Source organism: Scleropages formosus, chromosome 5 (assembly GCF_900964775.1).
Source record: "Scleropages formosus chromosome 5, fSclFor1.1, whole genome shotgun sequence".
NCBI lineage: Eukaryota > Metazoa > Chordata > Actinopteri > Osteoglossiformes > Osteoglossidae > Scleropages > Scleropages formosus.
In genome coordinates this window covers 8,523,455-8,543,314 of record NC_041810.1, presented here as the reverse complement: position 1 = coordinate 8,543,314, position 19,860 = coordinate 8,523,455, and the positions used below count along the sequence as shown (strand labels likewise).

The 19,860-nt window shown below is 44.6% G+C and overlaps 1 protein-coding gene across 3 annotated transcripts; it reads left to right on the top strand.

The window, feature by feature from the left end:
* Nucleotides 1–112: 112 nt before the first annotated feature.
* On the top strand, nt 113–18,900 carry xpot (exportin, tRNA (nuclear export receptor for tRNAs)). 3 transcript variants are annotated; one of them, XM_029252199.1, is made up of 25 exons: nt 113–293; nt 1,591–1,734; nt 2,186–2,268; nt 2,538–2,594; nt 2,992–3,061; nt 3,316–3,534; nt 3,936–4,120; nt 4,399–4,567; nt 5,237–5,473; nt 5,623–5,661; nt 5,842–5,904; nt 6,082–6,206; nt 7,003–7,147; nt 7,699–7,818; nt 7,906–8,000; nt 8,091–8,160; nt 12,004–12,242; nt 13,827–14,112; nt 14,355–14,544; nt 15,972–16,088; nt 17,958–18,073; nt 18,165–18,212; nt 18,482–18,553; nt 18,638–18,694; nt 18,790–18,900. In XM_029252199.1, the coding sequence occupies exons 2-25, from the start codon at nt 1,675–1,677 to the stop codon at nt 18,814–18,816; spliced, it is 2,889 nt and encodes a 962-aa protein (XP_029108032.1). In that variant the 5' UTR covers nt 113–293; nt 1,591–1,674; the 3' UTR covers nt 18,817–18,900. The 3 variants fall into 3 exon arrangements, with proteins under 3 accessions (XP_029108032.1, XP_029108031.1, XP_018603612.1); XM_029252198.1 differs by having other exon boundaries at nt 3,316–3,552; nt 7,006–7,147; XM_018748096.2 differs by having other exon boundaries at nt 3,316–3,552.
* The last annotated feature ends 960 nt before the right edge of the window (nt 18,901–19,860 follow it).

The following is a 19,860-nucleotide window of genomic DNA, read 5'->3' as shown; positions in this document are numbered from 1 at the left end:
CCGTGCTTGTAGCCAGCTCATTAGGACGGACTGCCAACACTGTCGCGTAAAAACGTGCTGACTGAAGCGCCTGTGAGCGCTCGTTGGAATCACTTCCGGGGGTTGTGACCCCAGCGTGGCGTGTGCGTCTTCCACTTCCGGCCGCACCGGGACGACACGCAGCGCGAATTCATTCGGCACATGAATCCTGTGTCTCTGGGCTCGTGGTACGTCTGCGGATTCGCGCTTCGTTGCGTAGCGGCGGCGGGAAAAGCGGCACGATGACGAGCTAAAGCCCTAGGACCGCCAGGAAGGTACTGAGCGTCGTGTTTTAATAATTAATTCTCTCTCTCTGTGGCGGAGCTTAACTCAAGTCATTGAGCCTCAGCGGCCTGCCCTGTGTGTGTGTGTGTGTGTGTGTGTGTGTGTGTGTGTGTGTGTGTGTGTGTGTGTGTGTGTGTGTGTGTGTGTGTGTGGACGGACGGACGGACGTGGGTGGTGGAGCTGCTGTGGGGTCACAGTCAGTGTGGAGACACACTGACTGACTGACTGACTGACTGACTGAGTGTCACTTTCTCTCTCTCTGAGTGAGTAGCTGGAAGTTTTGGGGCTCGTACGGGTAGGCAGAGTTAGGCATCTCACTTCACCTCACCTCACCTCAGCTCACCTCACACCACCTGTACCTCACACCGGTACCTCACTCTCACGCCGTACGCGCTGCGCGGACACACGGTGACTGTGTGTGTGTGTGTGTGTGTGTGTGTGTGTGTGTGTGTGTGTGTGTGTGATGAGCACCGTTCGTTAGCCCAGAACTGATACCACTAACACCTAGCAGTAGCTGGTCAGTAGTAACGGGAAGATCCATGAACGTTGAACCTGTGTGTGTGTGAGTCACTCTCTCTCTCTCTCTCTCTCTCTCTCTGTGTGTGTGTGTGTGTGCGCGCGCGCGCAGAGTCAGTGCTGAGATTTGACCAGACTGGAGACTTTAAATTTATACTCTAAAAAAGAGACAGACAGTGAGTGGTGGTACCGTGGGTGGTAACAGTGTTATACCTGTGTACCTTGCTCTCACTGCCTTACTGTAGCTTTATGAGTAAACACGGTAGAATGTGTCGCACTTACGATTTACTCTTCTCTCCAAAGTGGTTTAGGGTTCAGTTACTTACTAAGATATTTACCCATTTATACAGCAGGGTAACTTTACTGGACCGATTCAGGGTACTACAGCTGGAGGGGGATCGAAGCTGCAACCTTTGTTTCCACCAACTGTCCCAATCTGTCATATTTCCGTGTGTGTGTGTAACCTTAACACCTTAAGTCGCTTTGGAGAAACATGTTAGCCAAGTAAATTGCTCCAATAAAATGACCTTTTCTCACTGTATAAACCAGTAAATAACCAAGTACCTTTTGAGGAAAGCATGTTGTCAATGCGAGTAGCGACCAATAAGTACAGAGATCCACAGATTATACTTGGAGCTTTAGGCACATGTGTTCGCTGCTCGTAGTATTGTGCTCGTTTGCTGAGGTAAGCGGGGCCATTGTTGGCGCGCGCCCTCGTCCCGCGCGCTCGTCCCCGAACGGTCACCCCGGGAGCTTGTCCGTTTGTTTCAGATGTGCAAAACCCCCAAGGGGAGAAGAGTGAGCGAAGCTACATCAGAAGAGACGTAACCCTTTGCTCCTGAGTCTAGGGCCACCATGGATGAGCAGGCCTTGTTGGGCTTGAACCCGAATGCCGATGCCAGTTACCAGCAAAGGGTAAGAACGCGGCCGCCGAACACATTTACGCCGCAGGCGTGATGCGATGCGAGATGATGCTTGGACAGAACACGGTGGTTTCTTTGTGGCTTTCAGAACGTGTTTGTTACAGGATTGTAGTGTCCTCCTGCTCTCTGTCGGGGTATGTAAATCATTCTGGGGCCTCTGAAAAATTAACAATTAATTAGTCCATTGTCAAGAGGAGCCTGCGATGGTGGCTATTTTAATATTGATTACAGCACTGTCTTCTGTGTTGATCGGTGTGTGATGGGCGTGTCACAGCTGGATGGGCTAATTTGGCCGTAGTGCGACGAACGTTTGAAAGCTGCGTTCTCTTTTTCGGCGATGATCAGATAGTGTGAGCTTGCAGGAAGTGAAGCTGCAAATGGGTCTCCTGTTCTTGTCGGGAGAATTTCTGAGGCTTTTGTAAAATGTCCTCCATCACTTTCAGGCACTGGCATATTTTGAGCAGTTGAAGGAGTCGCCGGATGCATGGCAGGTGTGTGCTGAGTCTCTGGCCAAAGGGCTCTACAGGTGAGTGATCAGTGGAACATGGTTACTTTTTTGTGTGTGTGTGTGTGTGTGTGTTGGGGAAAGACACCTTTTCCTTTACAGGTGCTCATAGGAATCTAACTTAATTTATTTAATTTCTATTAAAATGTAGTTTAGTAGGAAGTCTTTACTTGTTGTCATTTGTTTTTTCACATTGCAGTTTTTGTCACGGCACATTTCTTTAGCCTAGTAAACCTTTTTACATTGTTTTGGTTTTACACTTCCACTAATCTCTTAACACTTCTTCTCAGCGATGACCATGTGAAATTCTTTTGCTTTCAAGTTCTGGAGCATCAGATCAAGTTCAGGTAGGGAGCAAACTGAAGTCCATGGGGGGGCCCTGTTTCTTCTCAATTACTGTATCATTCTATCTTTGGTCTATGACACATTTATAAGGGATCACATCCATGTGAAAACTCTGCTTACATTTTTCAGGGCAAAATTTGCTTTTGGTTGATGCAAGTTCGGTTATGTTAAATCCAAAGCAAGTTGGTAACCTTTTGCAAATTTCCCAGCCGTGTGCTAGCAGTTAACATACAGCGCACCCATGGGTGGTATAAAACTGTGGAAGCTGTTGGTATTAATGTATCCTTTTTAAAGAAGTGACCATTTTAAGGGTCTTCATTGTTGCGCTGACAGATGTTTTGGATTTTGTGCCTGTTTAGAGGGAGACTGCTGCTAATGCTGAGTGAATGTGTCTTGCAGACATGGGGCCCTCAGCGCAGCTCAGCAGCAGCTCTTCAGAGAAACCCTCATGAAATGGCTGCAGACACAGGTGTGTGTGTTGTGTGTGTGCTTTTTTTGCTATGTTTAATGCATGCCTGCATTACCCTGTGTGCTTTGTTTGGCTTCCCGTCCAGTTTCTTGTTGTGATTGTTTTACCCTTGGAGCACCGCAGTTCCCTTGTTCACTTCTCATTCATACTTGTGGTACTTGCTTCACACCTGTAACACTTCGCAGTGATGTTGCTGTGTTATGTCTTATTCATAGAAGCAATTGACCCTTATGTGACCTTTAACTTTGTTGTAGATGATGAACTCCCAGCCAGAGAAAGCCTTCATCCGCAACAAGGCAGCCCAAGTGTTTGCGTTGACCTTTGTGGCTGAGTATCTTACTCAGTGGCCCAAGTTCTTCTTCGACATCCTGTCACTTATTGGTCTGAATCCCCGCGGTGTGGACTTGTACTTGCGCATGCTCATGGCCATCGACGCTGAGGTGGTGGACCGTGACATACACCACTCTTCTGAGGCAAGGCCAACCTTTAAAGTCAGTCTGTTTCCATTGACCCAGTCCAAGTCATTATGTAAACAAGACCAAGTAACTGCTTGACATGTAAACAATTTCTTTCACAGAATTTCACTTTATTACGTCCACGTGTTGGCCAGGTGTGTTGAACATAATGCTGTGCTTGAACGTAGTATGATTTTCATGGAGGATAAAGCATTGAGTGGGTTTTTTGTGTTGAGGCTTGAAGGACCTGAGCCTCTTGGGATCTTCTGTCACTATCAAATCTGTTGGGTTTCATTAAGCATCCTATTCAAGGTGAACGCACGTTGGTGTTTGCTACGGGATCCTCCGCCAAGCCCCAAAGGAGCTTGAGAACTGGTTGCCTGTGTGACCTGGGCCCTTCGAACCCTTTCTATCCTCAGGAAACGCGCCGAAACACCCTGATCAAGGACACCATGCGGGAGCAGTGCATCCCGAGCCTGGTGGAGTCCTGGTACCGGATCCTGCACACATACCAGCACACCCACTCTGAGCTCACCTGCCAATGTCTGGAGGTGGTGGGGGCCTATGTGTCTTGGATTGACCTGAGTCTCATTGCCAATGACAGGTTGGTGCTCATGAAGGAACGGGGCCTCTCAACCATGTCGGTTCAGCTACCAGTAACATGGGGTAACGTCTCTACTGACCTTTTGAATGAACAAAATGGGAAAACTAATTGTGTCTGTTCATTCAAACAGTTAATGCACATACAAAATTGGGGTTTGCTCACTTTTGGGGCAGTGGCTATTTCTTTAGTGCTTCAGTGTTTCACTTTAAAATTTCACCTTGAGACCAGTTGCGGGGGGGGGGACCTGCTTTTTGATCACTGCATGTTTATACTGGCAGGTTTGTCAATTTACTCCTGAGTCACATGTCTGTGGAGGTGTTGAGAGAAGAAGCCTGTGATTGCTTGTTTGAGATTGTCAACAAAGGGATGGACCCTGTTGACAAAACCAAGCTGGTGGAGTCCCTGTGTCAGGTGCTGCAGTCTGCTGGGTTCTTCAATGTGGAGCAGGTACTGCGGGCGTTCTCTTGTATCCTCAGACACGCTGAAATCCTACACTTCATTTTGCACTTATGCGCCATGGACATATCCGCTCGTCAGCTGGGTCCTATTCAGACATATCTCTCTCTGCACATTACATTTTATTCAGTTTAATTGTGACACTTACATTTTTCAGTCTTGAGACCCTTTTTGTTCTTAATATTACCTGTGTTCCTAGCAGTATGATAAATTTTCAGGGTCCTGTGTTGTACAGCTAGGCTAGAGCGTGGGAATGATCTGTGTATCTAACTAAGGATGATGTAGGTAATCTAAATAATTGCTCAAGTATCTAAGGGTCTGCCGTAAAACTAGTGTTTCTGATTAGATTTTTGTTTTGGGACATTTTCTCCTAAAGCCATTTTCCATATTAGCCATAGTGGTGCCGTGAACAAGACTGGTTCTTCTCGTTATTCAGATGTTAATTTTAGTAGTCTTTGGTAGTCCGGCACTTTCTGCTGTGTGATGTGTTCCGTTATCAAGTAAGAAAATACCTTACTCGGGCTTATGTTCAGTAGAAGCGTGTCCAGCGCAGTGTCTTCGTAGTGGCATCTGGGTGAGGTGGACTTCTGTGCTATCTGTGTACAGCTGCATCTTCCTTCTCCAAACTGACTCGGTGTTCATTCTGACCTTCATTCCCAGGAGGATGACGTGGACTTTGTTGCCAAGTTCTCAAAGCTGGTGAATGGCATGGGTCAGTCGCTCATCACCAGCTGGACCAAGCTAGCTAAGGCAGGTGACATGAAGAACAGCCAGGAGACACTGCGAGCCCTGGAGACCAAGGTGCCCCTCATGCTGCAGCTCCTGGTGCATGAGGACGATGACATCTCTGCCAACATTGTGGGTTTCTGCTACGACTACCTGCATGTCCTTAAGCAGGTAGGTGGTCTTAATAGTTCAGCATCCTGGATGGCCTATCCCAGTATAGAGGGATTACAGACTGAGGCCCAAACTTTGAGCACACTGCTAGGTTGGGCTGTGCCTTTTCTAAGCTTGTTCTCACTTCTGCGCACTGCTTGTACTTCCAGCTTCCACTTCTAACTGACCATCAGAAAGCTAACGTAGAGGTAAGTGATCTGTCATTGAATAAGTGTACTTGCCTAAGATGAACCTGTGGTTTTATGACATTTACTGAAATACCCTGTTATTCATGTGAAATGCCCTTCTGTATGCCCTGAATTGTGTATCATTTAAAAAGTGTCTGCCAAAAAAAGTAAATGTATTATTTGATCCTTTTTTTACATTAGGCAATCATGCTAGCTGTAATGAAGAAGTTAACTTATGATGATGAGTACAACTTTGAAAATGAGGTAAAATTTTTTTTTATTATTATTTATTTATAAATAAAACTTAATGCTGTCCCTGGTGCTCCTTTTAGTGCTCATTTTCGCTCCTTCTAACCGGGATTGCACCGTTTCATATCTCCATATCACTCAAACTCACCAGTAGAGAGCTGCTTACTTTCACCCTGCTGCTCTGTGCTACAGGGGGAGGATGAGGCTATGTTTGTGGAGTACAGGAAGCAGCTGAAGCTACTGCTGGACCGGCTGGCACAGGTGTCTCCAGAGCTGCTCTTGGAAGCTGTGCGCAGAGTCTTCACATCCACCATGCAGTAAGCCCCCCCCTCCTAATCCTTTTCATGCAGAATTCCAAGGATCACAGCATCTTCACCACCATGAAGCACGTGTGTCACATTACCTACGACCAAACATGTTGGCAATGTACTACCCACTCTGGATAGAGGCCACCTGTTGGTACTTGGAAATTTTATAGAAACCTTTCCTGAATAAAGAAATGAAAAAGTTCCCCTTCTTACATTTCTTCATTGAGCTGAAGCTTTTCTCCAAAGCAATTTACGATGTCACCCTACTTAAAATGATTCACCCATTTATACAGCTGGGTAATGTTACTGGAGCAATCTGGGGTAAGTACCTTGCTCAAGGGTACTACAGCTGGAAGTGGGGATCGAACCTGCGATCTTTGGGTCCAAAGGTAGTAGGCAGGATCTCTAACCACTTTGCTACCAGCTGCTCTTCTGCAGTGCAAAGTATCATAAAACATTCTTTATGATCATGCTGAAAAGTTTTTGGCTCTGAATCGCAGGCCCATTCAACAGCTGTGGCTCTGCTCTGATTCACCGGTAAGAGCTCATGGTTATACCACAGTTACCATGCCTGTGAACAGTATGCACCCTCTTGGACCTGTTCCATCATTTATTGTTTCGCAGCTTAGAATCACAGTGCAGTCGTGTTCAATAATTGCAATTTAAATCAGTTTGTAGAGATTTGTTTTCACTTCGACATATAATAGTCTTCTGATGATCAGCTGGAGAGCAAATGTCTGAAATTATGTTCTTTTGCCAAATAGTTCTGGAAAGCGTTGAATACTTTGTCTGCATGTTCACCCAGAAGCTGGCAGACGGCACCGTTTATGGAGGTGGAGGTGGCAATCCGGCTCTTGTACATGTTGGGAGAGGCCCTTCCAGCCTCTCAAGGGGCTCACTTCTCTGGGGATGGGGCCAAAGCTAGTGCTCTGCAAGACATGATGAGGATGGTGGGTATTCTGTCGTGGTGCTGGTGCTGCTGCTTGGCAGTGGCTGCAGACTAGAATGACACATTACTACTGTAAATATGTGACAATATTTATGTATAAAATTGAAACAGACCACACTTTAAGTATAGCATGTCTGCATCGTCTCCATGTGTTCGCGAAATGTACTTGTTTTCACCGAGTTGCGCAGCATTTGCTAAATGAATAAATGTAAAATGAGCAGCAGCACTACTAATGATCTGGCAATGAAGCAACATCTCAAATTTTATATAATTGAAGATTTATGTCCATCAGCAGTGGTTCATGGCAACTCACTTTCATTTATATACACTCAGCAGTACATTGATGCAATAAATATGGCATTAAAATTGGCCTCCAGTTTGTGTGTTGTGGTTTGTTTTGGAATAATTTTCAACATGATAAACATCAGACTTGGACTTAAATGGGAGTATTCTGTTTGGCTCATACTCGGTTTGGTATCTCAGAGCATGTGAAAGTGAGACAAGTAGTTGAAAAGCTTGTGTTAATCTTCAAGTGTAACTTTGTCATTGCAGCTGGTCACCTGTGGCGTAAGCGAGTACCAACATACGTCTGTGACGCTTGAGTTCTTTGAGACGGTTGTTCGCTATGACAAGTTCTTCATTGTGGAGCCTCAGCACATCCCAAATGTCCTGGTGAGAGCGATTCTCTCCTGTTTTTGCACAGGCTGCCATTTTGCTTGGATTTCGTACATTTTGGTTATTTCTCTTCCACCTTCCCAGATGGCATTTTTGGACCACCGGGGCCTGAGGCACAGTAGCCCAAAAGTGAGGAGCAGGGTGGCATACCTCTTCTCCAGATATGTCAAGACCCTCCAGTAAGTGTTGGCCGCAGGGGGGGTGAACATCCTGGATCATTTTGTGGTCTAACTCATCTGAAAAATGAACCTTTTGCTCTCTGCATGTAGCAAACACATGAATGCCTTCATAGAAGACATCCTCAGCCAGTTACAGGACCTCCTGGACCTTTCACCGCCAGTAAGCATAAGTGGCCCAACATTTACTTTTTTTTATTAAAAGATTTGCAAAGGATTTATTGGGTGCTTGTTCAGTACATTCCAATGCTAGCGTTGGTTCTTCTGGTAACTTTTACTGCACACAGTGTATAGAACGAACGACACATGCAAACAAAAGAAGGGAAAAAAATTTTTTTTTTTTTTTTTTTTTTTTTTAAAAATCCAGGCAATGAAAAAGCAAATCGCATAACTTGTGTAGACATCTTATAAACACAGTTGGTTTGAAATCTGTTCATAACTCATTTTGTTTATTGCGCTGTAATTTTTACATCAAAATATTTCATGCAGATTTCCTTTATTCATAGTTCAGGTTGTATACAAGTCTCAGGCATCTGTAATACTCTTACAGAATGCACCCACTCATCATATTAGTTCAAGTTTATTGTCATAGGTACAAGTACCATGTACAAGTATCATGAAATTCTTCCTGAATGCTTCTCTACAGACTTTGGACAAAGACAATAGAAATACAGCACAAACAACACAATGACAGTGAGTAGTGCAACAGCAATAGCAATAAATAATGGTAACAGTAATAACAATAATGCCAATAGACAGCCAGAGAACTCGGAATGAGAGGATGAGAATACTTAAAGTGGCAGTGTAATTTACCAATGTGCTTGGGTGGAGCAGTTCAACTCTAGTTACTAAAGGTGGCACATTGGTTAGTGTTGTATAGTCTTACAGCAGTGGGGTAAAAGCTGTTCTTGTACCTAGCAGTGCGGGTTCGAATAGACCTAAGCCGTTTTGCAGATGGCAGGGAAGAGAAAAGTGCCCGTGCGGGGTGACTGTGATCTCTCATGATGCGCAGCGTGTGGTATAGGTGTCCTGGACTGCTCGTAGCTATGTCTCCGTGATTTCCTGAGCCGTTTTGACCACCCTCTGTAGGGCTTTCTTGTCCTGTACGGAGCAGCTGCCACCCCAGGATGTAATGCACCCTGTGAGGACGGACTCCACAGCACACCTGTAGAAAGTGGTGAGGACTGTAGTGGACATCCTGGCTTTCTTCAGACGTCCGAGGAAGTGGAGACGTCGATGGGCCTTTTTGGTGGTCGATGCTGCGTGCTCAGTCCATGTGAGTTTGGCAGTGAGGGTGAAACCTAGGAATCTGAAGCTGTTGACTCTCTCTACAATGTCCCCTCCTATGTAGATGGGTGCATGAACCGTATCCTGTTTCCTGAAGTCAATCACCAGCTCCTTAGTTTTACTGACATTGAGAGACAGGTTGTTGTCCTGACACCGCTCTGCCAGGAGCCTCACCTCCTCTCTGTAGGCCATCTCATCGTTGTTGGCGATCAGACCCACAACAGTGGTATCGTCGGCAAATTTCACGATGGTGTTGGAGCTGTGCCTGGCCACACAGTCATGTGTGAACAAGGAATATAGCACTGGGCTCAGGACACTTCCCTGTGGATTGCCAGTGTTGAGGGTCAGTGGGGAGGAGGTATTACTGCCAATCCGCACACGCTGGGGTCTGTTGGTGAGGAAATCCAGGATCCAATTGTACAATGCGGCACTCAGTCCCAACCCTAGTAGTTTGTGGATCAGCTTGGTTGGGATGACAGTGTTAAATGCTGAGCTATAGTCTACAAACAATAGCTTTGCATAGCAGTTTTTATTATCCAGGTGAGACAGAATGGTATGAAGTGTGTGTGATATTGCGTCTTCGGTGGATCCGTTGTGGCAGTAGGCAAACTGCAGTGGGTCCAAAGTGTCTGGGATGGTGTCTTTAATGTGTCCCAGCACCAGCCTCTCAAAGCATTTCGTTGCAATGGGGGTCAGTGCCACTGGGCGATAGTCATTAAGGCAGCTCACTTTGTTTTTCTTAGGAACGATAATAGTGGTGTTTTCGAAACAGGTGGGTAGAGTTGAGCTTTTTAAGGAGGTGTTGAATATGTCTGTGAACACAGCAGCCAGTTGCTCACTGCATGTTTTTAAAACTCACCCTGAAATTCTGTCCGGACCAGCAGCTTTGCGGATGTTGACACGGCTAAAGGTTTTTCTCACTTGTGCTACAGAGACGGTGAGACTGGCGTTATCATGTAGCACCATGGGAATTCACACCGGGGGGTCTTTGTTCGCGATCTCGAAGTGACCGTAAAACACGTTCAGTTCGTCAGGGAGAGATGCAGCAGCACCTGTCAATGTCCGCGTCTGTGGTTTATAGTCTGTTAAAGTTTTGGATTCCCTGCCAGAACCTACGTGCGTCTTGAGTGCAGTTTAACTCTGATTCTGCCTTCCTGCTGTATTCCCGTTTCTTGGTGACGATGGCTTTGCGGAGCTCGTACTTACTGTTCTTGTCCGTGTCTCTGGACTGAAACGCGCAGGTTCGTGCACGGATCTTATTTTGGATTTTGGCGGTAATCCACGGTTTTTGGTTGGGGAATGAGCGGACTGTTTTATGTGGTATGCAGACACTAACACAGTACCGGATGAAGTCCGTGACCACTGTGGCATACTCGTCCAGATTGGAGGATGAGTTTCTGAACATGTCCCAGTCTACGGAGCCGAAGCAGTCCTGCAGCCTTTCCTCCGCTTCTGGTGTCCAGCGCTGCACGGTGCGCGTCACAGGCTCCTCTCGCTTCAGTTTGTGCTTGTAGACTGGAAGCAGTAGAATAGAGGTGTGATCTGACTGCCCAAGGTGTGGATGCAGCAGGGACCGGTACGCACCTTTGTGTGGAGTGTAGCCCTGGTCGAGGGTGTTTGAGCCTCTAGTGGGGCAGGAGATGTGCTGATGGTACTTTGGGTACATATTCCCAAAGTTGGCTTGGTTAAAGTACAGAATTACAGGGTGTAATTCTTCTGTTACATATCCCTGTTTGTCAAAGTGTCACTGTGCGGGGGGTCAGATATAATTAGGGACAAAAATGAATGGATTTCCACATGGAAAATGTCACCTAAAATTGTGATACAAAGTAACCCTGGATAGAGACTTTCTGATGTTTATAGTACAGAACTGAGACCTATCAGCTCTCCTTGTAAATACAGGTTGCATTTTAGACTTTAAGAAAAGAGATGCATTTAAAAATAAACCAGAAGATATTCTCAATGTTACAGAGATGTTAATCTTCTCAAATTTGTAATGTAATTTGATCCAAATGTAGTTTCCAAAGTTTGTGACCATTTGTAAGATGAAGACCCGGTGAATTGCGTAAACATTTTGAAGGTGAGGTACAAAACTGAGTAAACTGTAAAATTTTGAAAGTTGTCCTGCATGTTTTTCCACACAAGTCATTGTACTGTGTTGATGTAGACTGACATGGCATGTAGTGTTCTGTAGCGTTTTGGCTTTTTTAAAGATTAATTGCTGTAGCAAAAAAAAATTTTATCTCCTTGGGTCATGCATATACTGCTTTTCCAGAAGAACATTCAACTCATACAGACCACAACAGCAAAACATTACTGCATCAGTAAAGCTAAAGGAAAGGAAATCAGTGTTGAATTCCTCCCATGTTCAGTTATGGTAACATCCCAAGTAGTAATTTTAAAATGAAACGCAAATGATTAAACGGTAAAACAACGTCACCCCAGTAATAGTCTGTGACATTAACAAAAGAAAATAAGACATTTCTGGGAAAAGTTTCTTAAAGCATTGTTCCTGCAGATGGAATGACTGTGGGTTCTTCATGCTTTTTTTTTTTTTTAAATTCTTGTGAAAGTGTCCTTTGTTACCAAGCATTCAGAGTTTAGTGTCTTAATTAGGATTTTTTTGTTCTTTTCATGCTGGAGCTACTGGGAAGGGTAGACAGGGCTGTTTTTTCATGCTGTGGTTGCTGTACGCTGATGTGTCCCTCTCTGCCTGCAGGAGAATGGCTATCCTCCACTGCTGACCAGCGACGATCAGCTTTTTGTGTTTGAGACGGTCGGTGTGCTGATTGTAAACAGTGAGTACACGGCACAGAGGAAGCAGGCCTTGATGAGGAACCTCTTGGACCCTCTAATGGGCACTTTCAAGCTGTTGCTGGGGAAGCTGCTTCTGGAGCAGGACGAGGAGCGGCAGTCTGCTCTCGCTGACTGTCTCAACCATGCCGTGGGCTTTGCCAGGTAGCCCCATTCGTAGCTATATCCATATCTTTCCTCATATCTTACATCCCAGGCGCTACAAAGGGCCACCCCTGCTATGAACCTGGGAGTTTATCTTGTTGGGTATCAAGCAGTAGCTTATAGACCCACCTTGGTTTACTTCAAGTTTTACAGTGCTGCACACACATGTTTCTGAAGCATTTAAAATACAGGCTGCCTTTACTTATATATATATACACACACACACACACACACACAGAGGCTGAAGCCACTTGTCCCATACTGGGTCGTGGTGAGCTGGAGCCTAACCCAGCAACACAGAGCGCAAGGCTGGAGGGGAAGGGGACACACCCAGGACGAGTGCCTTTACATAATGAACACAGATTGTTTCTGGAAATCTGTTTTTAAGGTGAAGGTAAAAAACACACCTACCTACCTATAATTTAAATAGGGGAAAATGTGTTCCTGTGTCATAAAAAGTTTTAAATTATTCACCAACCATTCAAAATTCCTGCCTTTGCTTAAACAGAGAAAATCTTTCAAACCCAAGTCCAGAATATCAGAACACTACCCATCCATGCATTATCAGTGCTTGTCCAGGGCAGGGTCACGGTGGTCTGGGAGCTATCCCAGAAAGACAGGGTTTGAAGTAAGGTGACCCTGGAAGGGATATTAGTCACACCTATGTACAAACAATTGGGCAGCTCGGTGTCATAAATTCTTGTTAAACTTGTTTTCTTACGTTGTTGTTGTATTTCGCTCACCCCTTTGTCCAAGGCAGCTTAATAATAGTAGATACACTACGGTAAGTTGCTTGGCTGTCTACCTATGTGCACAACAGCAGTTTAACACGCATGCTCACTCTAGCTATTTAGATTGTCGTTCAGCTCAAACACATATTTGGGCTGTGGAGAGGAGCAGAGTAAACCCTTATAAACACAGGGAGCTTCTGTAAACCTCACACAGTCTGAGCCAGAGTGTAACTCGTAAACAGCGAGTTGTGAGGTACTAGTGGTACGTACCCCCATGACACTACCTAACGAGGCAGTTCTTGTAATTACTGCAATCGCTCTTAACGCTCTCAACCCCTCTGCTGAGTTATTCATGCAATATTAATGAAACTTAAATCAAATCAAATAGTAAACCAAATCAATCTGTCCATCCAATTTCAGTAAGCACTTGTCCTGACAAGGGTTGCGGTGATGCAGAACACCTATCCTGGAAGCATTAGGCAGAATGCTGGGGGGGTTCTACCCTGGAGTGGACACGAGTCCATCGCGTGGTAGCCATTGACACGCAGTCGCCCATTTGCACACTACAGGCAATTTAATGTCAGGAATCCACTTGAACTGCATGTCTTTGGATTGTGGGAAGAAAGTGGAGCACCCAGAGGAAACCTTTGCAGACTCCACACAGGCTGAGCAGGGATGAAACCCACATTCTCTTGCTGCAGCAATCATGCTGTCGTAAATCAAACCATGTGTGTAACATCATTGCCTTTCAAGAGAATACATGATTTGTCCAGTGTGTACAACATAAAGCTTCAGTGTTGTCACAAGCACAGGCAGACCTGAGTAAATGCTTTCTTTTTGTCTGCCGGCACAGTCGCACTAGCAAGGCCTTCAGCAACAAACAGACAGTGAAGCAGTGCGGCTGCTCTGAGGTCTACCTCGATTGTCTGCAGACCTTCCTGCCTGCCCTCAGCTGCCCTGTCCAGAAGGAAGTGCTACGGAGTGGCGTGCGCACGTTCCTGCACCGCATGATCATCTGTCTGGAAGAGGAGGTGCTGCCCTTTATCCCTTCAGCCTCAGAGCACATGCTAAAGGATTGTGAGGCTAAGGACCTGCAGGAGTTCATCCCGCTCATCAACCAGATCACAGCAAAGTTCAAGGTACGGTTCTGCACAACTGGCTAGTTGCACGTTATGCTTGTCGTCATATTCAAAGAATTGTAGAACTAGTTTTTGGGCACATTTACATATTAGTTATAACCAATAAGATTCTACAGCAGGTTTTTCTGACTGGATCACCGACATGCTTAATATTTGAAGCCTAAAGTCAGCATATGTTCTGCTTCCTAAGGAAGCACTGCCCAAACATCTCCCCTACTGCTATTGTTCCTTGGTCCCTATAGGGCCAGGTGTCCCCATTTCTGCAGCAGGTGTTCATGCCGCTGGTCCAGGCCATCTTTGAGGTGCTGGCTCGGCCAGCTGAGGAAAATGATCAAACTGCAGCTCTTGAGAAGCAGATGCTGCGCAGGAGCTACTTTGGCTTCATCCAGACCATCACTGGCAGTGGCATGAATGAGGTCATGGGCAGCCAGGGTGAGCATGATATGAAACATTTAATGTGGTCATTAATGGCTGTGTTTCTAGGCAGTATGTTTTGGAAGCAAATAGCGTTCCTTGTATTTACATTTATATTCATTTAGTAGACTCTTCTTTAAAGTGATATACATCTCAGGGAAACAATACAAAACTGCATTGACCTGTTCATTCTTGTCTTACATTTATTTAAGACACTTTTCTCCAAAGCAACTTCTAATGAACTCTATGTAGTGTTATCAGCCCACACACCTTATTCACCACGGTGACTTACACTGCTAGATACACTACTTCCCATGGGTCACTCATCCATACATCAGTGGAACACACACACACACACACACACACACACACACACACACACACACACACTCTCTGTCACTCACACACTATGGGGGAACCTGAACAGCATGTCTTTGGACTGTGAGAGGAAACCAGAGCACCTGGAGGAAACCCACACAGACAAGGGGAGAACATGCAAACTCCATGCGGACTGAGTGGAGATCGAACCCACGCCCTCTCACACCACCCAGGTGCTGTGAGACGGCAGCGCTACTCACTGTGCCACCGTGCCACCCCGCTTTGTCTTGCTTCAAGATTGTGGCTCGAAAACTCAGGGTAGTTTTCTGTCTCACCAACTCTGATTCTTCCTCAAGTTGTTCAGTTCTCTGCAGGATGAGCAATAAACCAGGCTGGGACCCACTGGACACATTGTGTTTGTGAACAGCTTTCAAAAATTGTCCATATATATCCAAAAATCCATCAGCTAGACGTTGATCGCAATACTCTATTTTTGAAACTCATGCGTGCACTCTTTTATAGAGAGTCGTGATTAGTTTAGCCTCACATGGTGCTCATTTTCCTGTTAATGAGCTGTTTTCATCATGAGCTGTCAGTTTTGAAGACTGGGCATCACCAGGCTGGAACATGTTAGAAAGGCATGAATGTTAGCAGCAAAAGCACACAAAGGTGCTCCTTGACAGATTGTGAGTTCCAAATGGGATATCAAAACCAGATGAAATTATTTTTTAATCGGTCAATAAAATTGGCATAGAATACATTTCTGGTGACAAGATACATTTTATTTTGAATAATTTTTAAATTAGTTTTAATTATTATGTAGCTGAAATTTAATAATGTTCTTACAGTATTTTTTTATATTATAGATATATCCAAGACTTTTACAGAATCTACCCAGCAAATAAATTGAGGTATATTTCTATGACACTCTTTATTGTTCAGATAATGAAGCAAAATAGCAGGTTGTGGAGGGTTTTTTTTTGAATCCAACACATTTCGGATCTGCCAAAACCTTTCAAGTTGGGCAGGCCCGAAATCGAGCTTCGTCTCATCTCTAGAAAAGTTTTATCTCTTCGCTGGCTAATAAGTCTGACCTTGTGTGCTTTTATTTTCACGTATTTCCCCAGGGGTGGAGAACATTGAACAAGTGCTTTTCACCATTATCCAGGGAGCAGTTGACTTCCCTGATCCTATAGCACAAAAAACCTGCTTCATCATCCTCTCTAAACTGGTGGAGCTGTGGGGTGAGTCCCCTTTCCTGTGTGTGTGTGTGTGTGTGTGTGTGTGTGTGTGTGTGTGTGCGCGTGCGTGTGTGTGTGCGCGCGTGCGTGTGTGTGCGCGCGTGCGTGTGTGTGTGCGCGTGCGTGTGTGTGTGCGCGTGCGTGTGTGTGTGCGCGTGCGTGTGTGTGTGCGCGTGCGTGTGTGTGTGCGCGTGCGTGTGTGTGTGCGTGTGTGTGTGCGCGTGCGTGTGCGCGTGCGTGTGCGCGTGCGTGTGTGTGTGTGTGTGTGTGTGTGTGTGGTTTTTTCTTTTTAATTCAATCACAGCAGTTACTTTTTAAGACTGAAACCAAAACCATAATATAACATTCTGTACTGTACTTCATATAGTACCTAAGAAATCATTTGAAAGCTTATACAGTTCAGTCATTCTAGCCAATGTCAAAGTAACCTCAGACAATGGGTCACACACACAAGTGTTAGAATGTTTTCTGGACAACCAGGATTCTGATTTGAATAAGTAGAATGATGCACTGCCCAGCCAGAAAAAAAGGTCATCACCTGGATTTAACTAAGCAAATAGGTAAGAGCCTTCCGTTGGATAATTACTGCAGTGATTAATATGTTTCAGCTGGCAACAAGTTATTTAACCCTAACTGATGCAGTGAGTAGCTTCTCATTTCTGAAACAACCATGTCGGAAGACATATCTTGTGGTCGTGGAAAAGATGTTACTCTGTTTCAGAAGGGTCAAATTCCTGGCCTCCATCAAGCAAAGAAAACAACTAAGGAGATTGCTGAAACTACTAAAATTGGGTTAAGAACTGTCCAACGCATTATTTAAACCTAGAAGGATAGCGGTGAACCATCATCTTCGAGGAAGAAATTTGGTCGGAAAAAAATCTTGAATGATCGTGATGGGCGATCACTTAAACATTTGCTGAAATCAAATCGTAAAAAAACAACAGTAGAGCTCATGGCTATGTTTAATAGTGAAAGTAAGAGCATTTCCACATGCACAATGCAAAGAGAACTCAAGGGATTGGGATTAAACAGCTGTGTAGCCTTAGGAAGACTACTCATCAGTGAGGCTAATCGGGGGGGAGAAAAAGGCTTCAGTTTTCTAGGGAGCATAAAGATTGGACTCTAGAGCGATGGAAAAAGGTCATGTGGTCTAAGTCTAGATTTACCCTATTCCAGAGTGATGGGCGCATCAGGGTAAGAAGAGAGGCGGATGAAGCGATGCACCCATCGTGCCTAGTGCCTACCGTACAAGCCTGTGGGGACAGTGTCATGATCCGGGGTTGCTTCAGTTGGTCAGGTCTAGGTTCAGCAACGTTGTGTGCCCAAAAAATGAGGTCAGTTGACTACCTGAATATACTGAATGACCAGGTTTTTCCATCAATGGATTTTTTTCTTCCCTGATGGCACGGGCATATTCCAAGATGGCAATGCCAGGATTCATTGGGCTCAAATTCTGAAAGAGTGGTTCGGGGAGCATGAGACATCATTTTCACACATGGATTGGCCACCAGAGTCCAGACCTTAACCCCACTGAGAATCTTTGGGATGTGCTGGAGAAGACTACGCAGCGGTCCGACTCTCCCATCATCAATACGAGATCTTGACAAGAAATTAATCCAGCTCTGGAAGGAAATAAATGTTGCGACATTGCATAAGCTTATCGAAACGATGCCACGGCGAATGCGTGCCGTAATCAAAGCAAAAGGCGGTCCAACAAAATATTAGTCTGTGCCTTTTTTTGGCCAGGCAGTGTATATTAATTTAATCACCTCTCCCTTGCACTTAATTCAAATAATTATTACAGGAGGCCAGCAGTGAGCATTTAAACTTAAGATGTTTATCCAAACAGTATTTCCTGTTTCCTGTTTACAGGTGGAAAGGACGGCCTTGTGGGATTCCCTGACTTCATCTATAAACACATTGTACCAGCCTGCTTTTTGACTCCCCTCAAGCCAACCTTTGACTTGTCAGATGCCCAGACTGTATTGGTATATAGTCAGTTTGTCATGCAATTGTTGTCGTCGTCGTCGTCGTCATCACAAAACCTCTCATTCTAACCTTTGACCTTTTCTCCTCCAGACGCTGTCTGAGTGCGCTTTAACGTTAAAGATGATCCACCTGAAAAGGGTAAGTTTTCTTGCTAACTTAATTGAAAATGTGCACAATTTGCACAAATAAGTTATTAGCCAAATTTGTGATTGAAGTGATCTAGGTCTGTTTTCACAAGTTTGGGCAAACATCTCCTTCAGAATTGTGTTCCAAGTATGTAAGAACGTGTCTTGAGACAGTTTATATTTATACGCTTGAATGTTTTCTGTTCAGCTTCATTGTTGATGCTGGGAAATGGAAAAGGGAGAAAACGGCACCTAATTCAACTGTTTCTGTGAACTTTGCAGGGACCAGAGTTTATTCATTATCTACAACAGGAGTACTTGCCCTCCTTGCAAGTTTCACCAGATATTATACAGGTATGATGAGTACCAGGATGAGCTATTTTTGTCCAAAGCAATAAATACATTCCCTCTCCCAACAATCTTTTCTGTAACTTGCAGGAACTTTGCCAAGTGCTGCAGCAGCCAGATTCAAAGGTCCTTAAAAGTTATTTAAAGGTATGCTTGTAGATCACAACTTTGCATATCATGCTCCGCAACTGTAAACTGTTCTTTAACCATGTTCCTTCTTTTTCGCCTCTCTGTACCAACAGGCATTTTTTCAAAGAGCAAAACTATAGAACTGGAATTTCAAGGATGGAGGAGAAGAGTATGCAAGAATAAACACGGTTGTCAGTGCCATTTTAAAAAAAAAAAAAAAAAAAGCAAGACGGAAAAGCTTAGCATAGGAGATGCTTTTTGCACTTAAACTTTTGCATAACAAAGCCCATCCTGTCGAAGTGTAGGTGAGCACCACAAAGGACTTATGCTAAGGACCTTCCTCAGCACCATATTCACGCACGCAGTGGGGTTTTGCCATCTGGTTGCAGCCATGTGGGCTGGACTCTCATTTGGTTTTACTCCCTTGATAGGACTACAGTCCTTGAAGACTACAGGAAGAATGAGTGGGAATTTGGCAAAGGAGGAAATTCTGTGTGTTCTGTCAGGAATTGTACCTGTTGCCTATCCTTTTTTTTTTTTTTTTTTTTAAATAAAGAGAACAGCTTGATTGTTCAAAATTAGTTTGCGGGGGAGGGGGGATTGGAAATAGTTCGGTTTGAGTATTGGAAGGCAGGCAGGTAGGTAGAAAGGCTGCTATCGAAGATGACCTTGCAGCCTGGTGTTACGAGAGAGTCAATTTTGAGAACTTATTTAATGATTATATGGATTTTATGTTTAAAATTTTTGTAATTTTTTTGTTGCATTTGTCATGAATGACAAGAATGGAGTGCTTCTGGCTATGGCATATAGTTAAATTTGCCTTGAGTATTCTGTCATCCAGGGTGTAGACTGCATGTTCCTCCCTTACAAGTCCATCATAATTATTGGAAATTACCTTTTTTCCTGAATAAACAACTAGATTTGTTTATGAAATATGGTGTTCTTACACTGTCTAGGAGTAAAAGGGCAGTCTTTCATTGTTCACAGCTGTACAATTGTCATTTATATTCTTGTTCCTAATGGAACATCTTGGCTTGTACAGTGAGTAGATAAGTTCAAACTGACTTTGCAGGTAGGAACTGTCGAAGTCCCATTTCCAAATGGAAATGAGTATTTTTAATAACCAAGAGAAAAGGGGTGTTAGTCCCAAGGCAGCTTATTTCAAGCTGCAGTTAGTCTTAAAA

What these genes read in the sequence shown, in the direction of transcription:
- xpot (XM_018748096.2), top strand. Translation starts at nt 1,675, where the DNA reads ATGGATGAGCAGGCCTTGTTGGGCTTGAACCCGAATGCCGATGCCAGT. An exon ending in AGTCTCATTGCCAATGACAG is followed by an intron (nt 4,121 to 4,398) that starts GTTGGTGCTCAT and finishes TTATACTGGCAG; the next exon opens with GTTTGTCAATTTACTCCTGA. An exon ending in TGAGGTCATGGGCAGCCAGG is followed by an intron (nt 14,545 to 15,971) that starts GTGAGCATGATA and finishes GTATTTCCCCAG; the next exon opens with GGGTGGAGAACATTGAACAA.